General features: G+C 48.2%; 1 protein-coding gene across 1 annotated transcript in view; it reads left to right on the top strand.

Annotated features, from left to right (window-relative positions):
* The window catches only part of eno3 (enolase 3, (beta, muscle)), a 10,734-nt gene extending 3,439 nt beyond the window's left edge, over positions 1–7,295 (top strand). Inside the window, exons 4-14 of the mRNA XM_035148816.1 lie at positions 715–773; positions 1,095–1,164; positions 2,498–2,631; positions 2,709–2,825; positions 2,920–3,025; positions 3,133–3,330; positions 3,444–3,520; positions 6,320–6,444; positions 6,580–6,688; positions 6,879–6,937; positions 7,028–7,295. Coding sequence (XP_035004707.1) covers positions 715–773; positions 1,095–1,164; positions 2,498–2,631; positions 2,709–2,825; positions 2,920–3,025; positions 3,133–3,330; positions 3,444–3,520; positions 6,320–6,444; positions 6,580–6,688; positions 6,879–6,937; positions 7,028–7,097 — 1,124 coding nt within the window. The 3' untranslated portion in view covers positions 7,098–7,295. The remainder of the gene's footprint in view (positions 1–714; positions 774–1,094; positions 1,165–2,497; positions 2,632–2,708; positions 2,826–2,919; positions 3,026–3,132; positions 3,331–3,443; positions 3,521–6,319; positions 6,445–6,579; positions 6,689–6,878; positions 6,938–7,027) is intronic.
* Positions 7,296–10,000: the final 2,705 nt, after the last annotated feature.

Genomic DNA, 10,000 nt, shown 5'->3' with positions numbered 1-10,000 from the left:
CTGTCCTCTGTCCTCTGACCTCTGTCTTCTGTTCTCTTTCTTCTGTCCTCTGACCTGACTTCTGAACTCTGTCCTCTGACCTCTGTCTTCTGACCTCTGTCCTCTGTCTCCTGTCTTCTGTCGTCTGACCTCTTTCCTGTCTTCTGACGTCTGTCGTCTGACCTCTGACCTCTGACCTCTGTCCTCTGTCCTCTGTCCTCTGTCCTCTGTCCTCTGACCTCTGTCTTCTGTTCTCTTTCTTCTGTCCTCTGACCTGACTTCTAAACTCTGTCCTCTGACCTCTGTCTTCTGTCCTATGACCTCTGACCTCTGTCTTCTGTCCTATGACCTCTGACCTCTGTCTTCTGTCCTCTGACCTTTTTCTTCTTTCTTCTTTCTTCTTTCTTCTTTCTTCTGTCCTCTGTCCTCTGTTCTCTTTCTTCTGTCCTCTGACCTGACTTCTGAACTCTGTCCTCTGACCCCTGTCTTCTGAACTCTGTCCTCTGACCTCTGTCTTCTGTCCTCTAACCTTTGTCTTCTTTCCTCTGACCTCTGTCTTCTGACCTCTGTTCTTGTTCTCTGTCCTGAATTCTGTCCTCTGACCTCTGTTCTGCTGTTTGTCCTCTTACTTCTGTCCTCTGTCTTTTGTCCTCTTACCTCTTTTCTCTGATCTCTGATCTCTGATCTCTGTCTTGTCTCCTCTGACATCTGTCTTCTGATCTCTGTCCTCTGCAGGTACAATGAAGGCTGTGGAACATGTGAACAAGACCATCGCCCCCAAGCTGATTGAGAAGGTATCACAGTTTAGTTCAACCACAGACTGTAAATAAAGATGGCCGACATGATAGCTCCTAAAAGTGGAGCCAAAGTGTCTGGATGGCCCCCTGGTGGCTGACTGCAGGAAGGTCACAAACCCTGCCTCCTCCATGTTAGCAGATCTGTTATGGGGGGGACCTCGATTCCAAGGCCCCACTCTTTAATCACTACTGAACAGTCTCTGATTTCAAAAATGTTATCACCACAAGATGGCAGTATTTGTACTTCTTCTTCTTCTTCTTCTTTTTGGGGTTTCTTTCTCTCTCTACCTGTCTCTCTCTCTCTTTCTGTTTTTGCAGAAGTTCAGTGTTGTTGAGCAGGAGAAGATCGACAAGTTCATGTTGGAGTTGGACGGAACTGAGAACAAATGTAAGGACCTGTCTGTCTGTCTGTCTGTCTGTCTGTCTGTCTGTCTGTCTGTCTGTCTGTCTCTCTCTCTCTCTGTCTCTCTGTCTCTCTCTCTGTCTCTCTCTCTCTGTCTGACCTGTCTCTCTCTCTCTCTGTCTCTCTCTCTCTCTCTCTCTCTCTCTCTCTCTCTCTCTCTCTGTCTGACCTGTCTCTCTCTCTCCCTCTCTGCTCTCTCTCTCTCTCTCTGTCTCTCTCTCTCTCTCTCTCTCTCTCTCTCTCTCTCTCTCTCTCTCTCTCTCTCTCTCTCTGTCTCTCTCTCTCTTTCTCTCTCTCTCTCTCTCTCTCTCTCTCTCTCTCTCTCTGACCTGTCTCCCTCTCTCTCTTCTCTCTCTCTCTCTCTTCTCTCTCTCTCTCTCTCTCTCTCTCTCTCTCTCTCTCTCTCTCTGTCTCTCTCTCTCTTTCTCTCTCTCTCTCTCTCTCTCTCTCTCTCTCTCTCTCTGTCTGACCTGTCTCCCTCTCTGTCTCTCTCTCTCTCTCTCTCTCTCTCTCTCTCTCTCTTTCCTCTCTCTCTCTCTCTCTCTCTCTCTCTCTCTCTCTCTCTGTCTGACCTGTCTCCCTCTCTCTCTCTCTCTCTCTCTCTCTCTCTCTCTCTCTCTCTCTCTCTCTCTCTCTCTCTTCCCTCTGTCTCTCTCTCTCTCTCTCTCTCTCTCTCTGTCTGACCTGTCTCTCTCTCTCTCTCTCTCTCTCTCTCTCTCTCTCTCTCTCTCTCTCTGTCTGCCTCTCTCTCTCTCTCTCTCTCTCTCTCTCTCTCTTTCTCTCTGTCTGACCTGTCTCTCTTCTCTCTCTCTCTCTCTCTCTCTCTCTCTCTCTCTCTCTCTCTCTCTCTCTCTCTCTCTGTCTCTGTCTCTCTCTCTGTCTCTGTCTCTCTCTCTGTCTCTCTGTCTGACCTGTCTCCCTCTCTGTCTCTCTCTCCCTCTGTCTCTCTCTCTCTCTCTCTCTCTCTCTCTGTCTCTCTCTGTACCTGTCTCTCTCTCTCTCTCTCTCTCTCTCTGTCTCTCTCTCTCTCTCTCTCTCTGTCTCTGTCTGACCTGTCTCTCTCTCTCTCTCTCTCTCTCTCTCTCTGTCTCTCTGTCTGACCTGTCTCTCTCTCTCTCTCTGTCTCTCTGTCTGACCTGTCTCTCTCTCTCTCTCTCTCTCTCTCTCTCTCTCTCTCTCTCTCTCTCTCTCTCTCTCTCTCTGTCTCTCTGTCCGACCTGTCTATCTCTCTCTCTCTCTCTCTCTCTCTCTCTCTCTCTCTCTCTCTCTCTCTCTCTCTCTGTCTCTCTGTCTGACCTGTCTCTCTTTCTCTCTACAGCTCAGTTCGGTGCTAACTCCATCCTGGGCGTGTCGCTGGCCGTCTGTAAGGCCGGAGCCGCAGAGAAGGGCGTTCCTCTCTACCGCCACATCGCCGACCTCGCCGGACACAAAGACGTCATTCTTCCTGTTCCTGTGAGTTGACTGCGCTGCCCTCTAGTGGATGTATAGTTGGTTACATCATCTGGTAACCCTTTTCTTTTTTACCGCAGGCCTTTAACGTGATTAATGGAGGAAGTCACGCTGGAAACAAACTGGCCATGCAGGAGTTCATGATTTTACCAGTTGGAGCCGCCAACTTCCACGAGGCCATGAGGATCGGTGCCGAGGTTCGAACCCTCTGTTTGACGTTTCCCGTTCCGCTGCATCACTTGCTGTGTTGAGCCCCGGAGACAAAAGCTGACCGTGTGAGTTTGTTTTCAGGTTTATCACAACTTGAAGAACGTGATCAAGGCCAAGTATGGGAAAGATGCCACCAACGTGGGAGACGAGGGAGGCTTCGCCCCCAACATCCTGGAGAACAATGAGGGTGAGACATGCTCTGTCTGTCTCTCTGTCCATCGTTTCATCTGTGACAACCGTCAAGTTATTCATGACGATCATACGCTCTTAAAGTCACGTTCCGTCTTCCTGCAGCTCTGGAGCTTCTGAAGTCGGCTATTGAAAAGGCCGGTTACCCCGACAAGATCATCATCGGCATGGACGTGGCAGCCTCCGAGTTCTTCCGCAGCGGAAAGTACGACCTTGACTTCAAGTCCCCCAACGACCCGTCCACACACATCAACGGACAACAGCTGGGAGATCTGTACCGCAGCTTCATCAAGAACTACCCCGGTAACAACACACACATACATATACATACACTTATATATTTATATTCTATTTTTATTATTCTTACATTTCCTCTGAAGTTTATGTTTTTAACGATTCTTTGATATTTGTCTCAGTTCAGTCCATCGAAGATCCGTTCGACCAGGACGACTGGGAGAACTGGAGCAAGTTTACTGCCTCTGTGGACATACAGGTGAGAGACAGACAGGTGATCACAGACAGGTGAGAGATAGACAGGTGATCACAGACAGGTGAGAGACAGACAGGTGATCACAGACAGGTGATCACAGACAGGTGATCACAGACAGGTGAGAGATAGACAGGTGATCACAGACAGGTGAGAGATAGACAGGTGATCACAGACAGGTGAGAGACAGACAGGTGATCACAGACAGGTGAGAGACAGACAGGTGATCACAGACAGGTGAGAGATAGACAGGTGATCACAGGCGGGTGAGAGCAGACAGGTGATCACAGACAGGTGAGAGATAGACAGGTGATCACAGACAGGTGAGAGACAGACAGGTGATCACAGACAGGTGATCACAGACAGGTGAGAGATAGACAGGTGATCACAGACAGGTGAGAGAGAGACAGGTGATCACAGACAGGTGAGAGATAGACAGGTGATCACAGACAGGTGAGAGACAGACAGGTGATCACAGACAGGTGAGAGACAGACAGGTGATCACAGACAGGTGAGAGATAGACAGGTGATCACAGACAGGTGAGAGACAGACAGGTGATCACAGACAGGTGAGAGATAGACAGGTGATCACAGACAGGTGAGAGACAGACAGGTGATCACAGACAGGTGATCACAGACAGGTGAGAGATAGACAGGTGATCACAGACAGGTGAGAGACAGACAGGTGATCACAGACAGGTGAGAGACAGACAGGTGATCACAGACAGGTGAGAGACAGACAGGTGATCACAGACAGGTGAGAGACAGACAGGTGATCACAGACAGGTGAGAGATAGACAGGTGATCACAGACAGGTGAGAGATAGACAGGTGATCACAGACAGGTGAGAGACAGACAGGTGATCACAGACAGGTGAGTGACAGACAGGTGATCACAGACAGGTGATCACAGACAGGTGAGAGACAGACAGGTGATCACAGACAGGTGAGAGACAGACAGGTGATCACAGACAGGTGAGAGATAGACAGGTGATCACAGACAGACAGGTGAGAGACAGACAGGTGATCACAGACAGACAGGTGAGAGATAAACAGGTGATCACAGACAGGTGAGAGATAGACAGGTGATCACAGACAGGTGATCACAGACAGGTGAGAGACAGACAGGTGATCACAGACAGACAGGTGAGAGACAGACAGGTGATCACAGACAGGTGAGAGACAGACAGGTGATCACAGACAGACAGGTGATCACAGACAGGTGATCACAGACAGACAGGTGATCACAAACAGACAGGTGATCACAGACAGACAGGTGAGAGACAGACAGGTGATCACAGACAGGTGAGAGATAGACAGGTGATCACAGACAGACAGGTGATCACAGACAGGTGATCACAGACAGGTGAGAGATAGACAGGTGATCACAGACAGACAGGTGAGAGATAAACAGGTGATCACAGACAGGTGAGAGATAGACAGGTGATCACAGACAGGTGAGAGACAGACAGGTGATCACAGACAGGTGAGAGACAGACAGGTGATCACAGACAGACAGGTGAGAGACAGACAGGTGATCACAGACAGGTGAGAGACAGACAGGTGATCACAAACAGACAGGTGATCACAGACAGACAGGTGAGAGACAGACAGGTGATCACAGACAGGTGAGAGATAGACAGGTGATCACAGACAGACAGGTGATCACAGACAGGTGATCACAGACAGGTGAGAGATAGACAGGTGATCACAGACAGACAGGTGAGATACAGACAGGTGATCACAGACAGACAGGTGAGAGACAGACAGGTGAGAGACAGACAGGTGATCACAGACAGGTGAGAGACAGACAGGTGATCACAAACAGACAGGTGATCACAGACAGACAGGTGAGAGACAGACAGGTGATCACAAACAGACAGGTGAGAGACAGACAGGTGATCACAGACAGGTGAGAGACAGACAGGTGATCACAAACAGACAGGTGAGAGACAGACAGCTGATCACAAACAGACAGGTGATCACAGACAGACAGGTGAGAGACAGACAGGTGATCACAAACAGACAGGTGAGAGACAGACAGGTGATCACAGACAGGTGAGAGACATACAGGTGATCACAGACAGGTGAGAGACAGACAGGTGATCACAGACAGACAGGTGAGAGACAGACAGGTGATCACAGACAGACAGGTGATCACAGACAGACAGGTGATCACAGACAGGTGAGAGACAGACAGGTGATCACAAACAGACAGGTGATCACAGACAGACAGGTGAGAGACAGACAGGTGATCACAGACAGGTGAGAGATAGACAGGTGATCACAGACAGACAGGTGAGAGATAAACAGGTGATCACAGACAGGTGAGAGATAGACAGGTGATCACAGACAGGCAGGTGAGAGACAGACAGGTGAGAGACAGACAGGTGATCACAGACAGGTGAGAGACAGACAGGTGATCACAAACAGACAGGTGATCACAGACAGGTGAGAGACAGACAGGTGATCACAAACAGACAGGTGATCACAAACAGACAGGTGATCACAAACAGACAGGTGATCACAGACAGACAGGTGAGAGATAAACAGGTGATCACAGACAGGTGAGAGATAGACAGGTGATCACAGACAGACAGGTGATCACAAACAGACAGGTGATCACAAACAGACAGGTGATCACAGACAGGTGAGAGACAGATATCACAAACAGACAGGTGATCACAAACAGACAGGTGATCACCAGACAGTGACACAGACAGACAGGTGAGAGACAGACAGGTTCCTCTACTGAAGAAGAACCTCCTGACAAAGTGGCTGGTGTGTGTGTTTTTGAACCAATCAGGTCGTAGGAGACGATCTGACCGTGACCAATCCCAAGAGGATCCAACAGGCGGTGGACAAGAAGGCCTGTAACTGTCTGCTGCTGAAAGTCAACCAGATCGGATCAGTGACAGAGTCCATTCAGGCGTAAGACACTCGTCTGTCTGTCTGTCTCTTTGTTTGAACCAAATGTCAAACAATAACACATTTCTCTTTATGTGTCCCTCCTGTCTCTCTCTCTCTCTCCCTGGCTGTCTGTCCATGCACCTGTCTGTCTCTCAGGTGTAAGCTGGCTCAGAGCAGTGGTTGGGGTGTGATGGTGAGTCATCGCTCTGGAGAAACTGAAGACACGTTCATCTCTGACCTGGTGGTGGGACTCTGCACTGGACAGGTAACTGAGAGACAGACAGGTAATACAGACAGACAGACAGGTAACACACAGACAGGTAACACACTGACAGACAGACAGAAAGACAGACAGGTAACACACAGGTAGATTCATTCACGAATGAAAACAGCAATATTCTCACTGAAGACACCACCTGTCTCTCTTTCTCTGTCTCTACCTGTCTCCCTCTTAGATTAAGACTGGCGCCCCCTGCAGGTCAGAGCGTTTGGCCAAATACAACCAGCTGATGAGGTGACAACTTCCGTTCCTTTTCAAAATAAAAGCACGAACTTTTACTGTAGAAAATAAGAGCGTTGATGTGAATTGACCTCTGACCTTCAGGATCGAGGAGGAGCTCGGAGACAAAGCCAAGTTCGCCGGTAAAGATTACCGTCACCCGAAGATCAACTGAAGCTCTGTGCCCACTTCCTTTCTGTCGCCGTGACAACTGACTGACACCTGATGACCCCTGAGGCCACTCCCCCTACAGCTGGGGGTGAGGGGTCAGAGGCCACAGAGGGTTTGAGCCCGACTTCCAAGCTATAATTCCATTAATGATGTTTTCTATATAAAACACAAAGATTGAATAAAATTGACAGAGGAAAACAAACATGGCTGACGTGTGATGTTCTGAAATAAACTAACGTTAACACACACTGTAAATAAACATGGACCACATGACATCCCAAAACATTCTAAACGCCCCCTGGAGGCTGGCTGTGGTACAGATCATAAACCTCCTCCATGTTAGCAGATGGAACGTGGACCAAACTTAAAACTCAAAGTAGATGTTAAATACCTGATCAGTTTGGTTTGAATTAGTTATGATGATATAAAAACAGGCTGAGACGTCATGATTGGTTGAATCGGTAAATTTATATAATGCAGATTTTGGCAGTTAAACGGCCTCAGGAGACGAAGAGTTACAAGAGTTTAAACTGCACTTAGGCTCCGTTCATACTAACATGAGTCTGACTCCTGATTGGCTGAGAGCGTGTGTCTAGTCCATAGTCCTGGACCTTGTTCGGAGTAAACACTGATCTTGTCAGGACCAGTAGACGTCATAGGGACGGTGCTAATAAGATTAAACATCTAAGGGCCTGGGTGAGGTCAGAGGTGAATTGTGGGTAGGTTAAGGTTAGGATTAATGGTTCCTGGGCTGAGCCTTGGTTTAGAATCTTAAAGACTACACTACCCAGGAGCCCCAGTGGCTGTTGCTATGGGGACGACTTTCTTCAGAGTATTGTCATGATGATGATCTAAAACAGAAATATACGTCTTGAACCATCTCAAGGTTCCCAAGATATGTTCCACAACCGTTTGAGTCAGACCTGGAAAATGAACCTCCTCAAGGACCAACTGAGCGTCGTCATGGAGATCTGGAACCTTCTCGAGGACGTGGAACCTCGGTGTGAACCTCGAGAGCCTTCTACTTCCCTGAAGGACTTTTAAAACATCATCAGTGAAACCTGGAAAATGTTCAAGGCCTTGTGGAGCTCAATGTGTTTTTCACTTCCAACTAACAGATTCAAAAACTTTTAAAAACCCTAGTTTCAGTGGTGACACAAACAGAAACCAGACAAAGATTCTCAGACTCAGTCAGATCCATTATTCATGTCCACACACACACACACACACACACACAACACACACACAACACACACACACACCAGTGACGTCAATGCTGATAGACTGAGGAGTTTGGGGAGCAGGCAGCCTGTTGCCTGGCGACGAGCAGTTTGATAGAAATAAACCTGGAGGATCCTGGAACCTCATCAGGGCCCACTTAGGGTCAGGGTTCATCAGAGTACCTGATAAATGTTTCAAAGACCCAATTAAACCTGTGGAACCTGAAACCTGATCAGGGACCCGGGTGTTCCCTTGAGAACACCTGGAACATCTTCCAGGACACAGGAAACCGTTCAAGGACCTGGAACCTTTGTGGTTCTCCTCTCGTGTGAGGACGTGGGTCGAGGTGTTGGCAGAATGTGTGTCTCTGTGTGGGGGGGGGGAGGCAGGACTTTTTATGTGCGTCACTACACACACACACACACACACACACACACACACACACACACACAAAGGATAATAACGTGTTGTTGTGATCAGTGACCTCTTTCTCTTTAATAAGGTGATTGATGAGCTATTATCTGTGTGTGTGTGTGTGTGTGTGTGTGTGTGTGTGTGTGTGTGTGTGTGTGTGAGTCTGTTTTATGTGCATGGTCGATGACGTTGGAGCTGAATGGGGGGCGGGGTTTGTCTGACTGGGACAAAGACGACGGGGGGTCATTAAACACACACACACACACACACACACACACACACACACACCTATCCTTTGGACCATGTGAACGTCTGTGGCCCCGCCCCCTTCCACAGGAAATAGTTGCCATCGACGACCCTGTCGCTGCGGCGACGGTTTACAAGGAGGTTGGACGACAGAGGTCAGAGGTCATGAGGAGAGAGAGAGTGTTCAGTACAGTAGGAATCCTGAGCTCTGATTGGCTGGAACATCAGGAAGATGATGGTCTGAGGTCAAGGTGCGTTCACCTGCAGGTAACCATAGCAACAGGCCGACGATGACTGATTCTGGAACCGCCTCAAGGACCAGCTGTACCTGGAGGCCCCGGGCCCCTGTGGTTTCTGCTGGTTCCTGGAACATCTTCCTCCTCAGCGACCTGTGGAACCTCGTCACGTTCTCTTCTTTCAAGAGACGTTTGATTTGTGAATGAACACTTTCTCTGGTTCTTTTGTTTTATTTTGAGAGAATCGTTGCACCTGATTGGTCGATATTTTTGCCTTTGGGCCTCACATGTACGTGTGTGAGTGGGTGAGACCGTCGTCGGGGGAGACAGCAGTAAGAATGTGTGACATCACAGCGCTCAGTCGTATTTAAGCGTGGTGTGTGCAGGTCGACCACAGACGCGTCCTCACACAGGACAGAAACCAAACTGATCACCTGACACCAATAATCAATTGCTTTTATTAGAGGGTTTTGATCGGGTCACATGACCGAGCGACGAACAGCAGGAACCTCTGGAATCTGTTGTGATTTTTCTTTTTTATCTGGATTTTTATCTTTAATCTGGATTTTTGTTGGAATATTTCTTCTCCTTCTTTCCGACTCAGTAAGTTCTGTTCATTCTGATCACAGATCAATAAAGTTTGGTTCTATTGAACTGGTTCAGAAACTGAACAGATTCAAATTAATCTGATATAATTCAATAATTAGAAAAATATCTAAATCTAATCTAGTTTTTAAAAATCAAATCTAATAATCTCATCTCATTTAATCTCATATTCAAAAATCTTACA

Source organism: Hippoglossus stenolepis, chromosome 23, assembly GCF_022539355.2.
Source record: "Hippoglossus stenolepis isolate QCI-W04-F060 chromosome 23, HSTE1.2, whole genome shotgun sequence".
Lineage (NCBI taxonomy): Eukaryota > Metazoa > Chordata > Actinopteri > Pleuronectiformes > Pleuronectidae > Hippoglossus > Hippoglossus stenolepis.
Note: the sequence above shows the minus strand (reverse complement) of the source record. Positions and strands in the feature narration are given on the sequence as shown.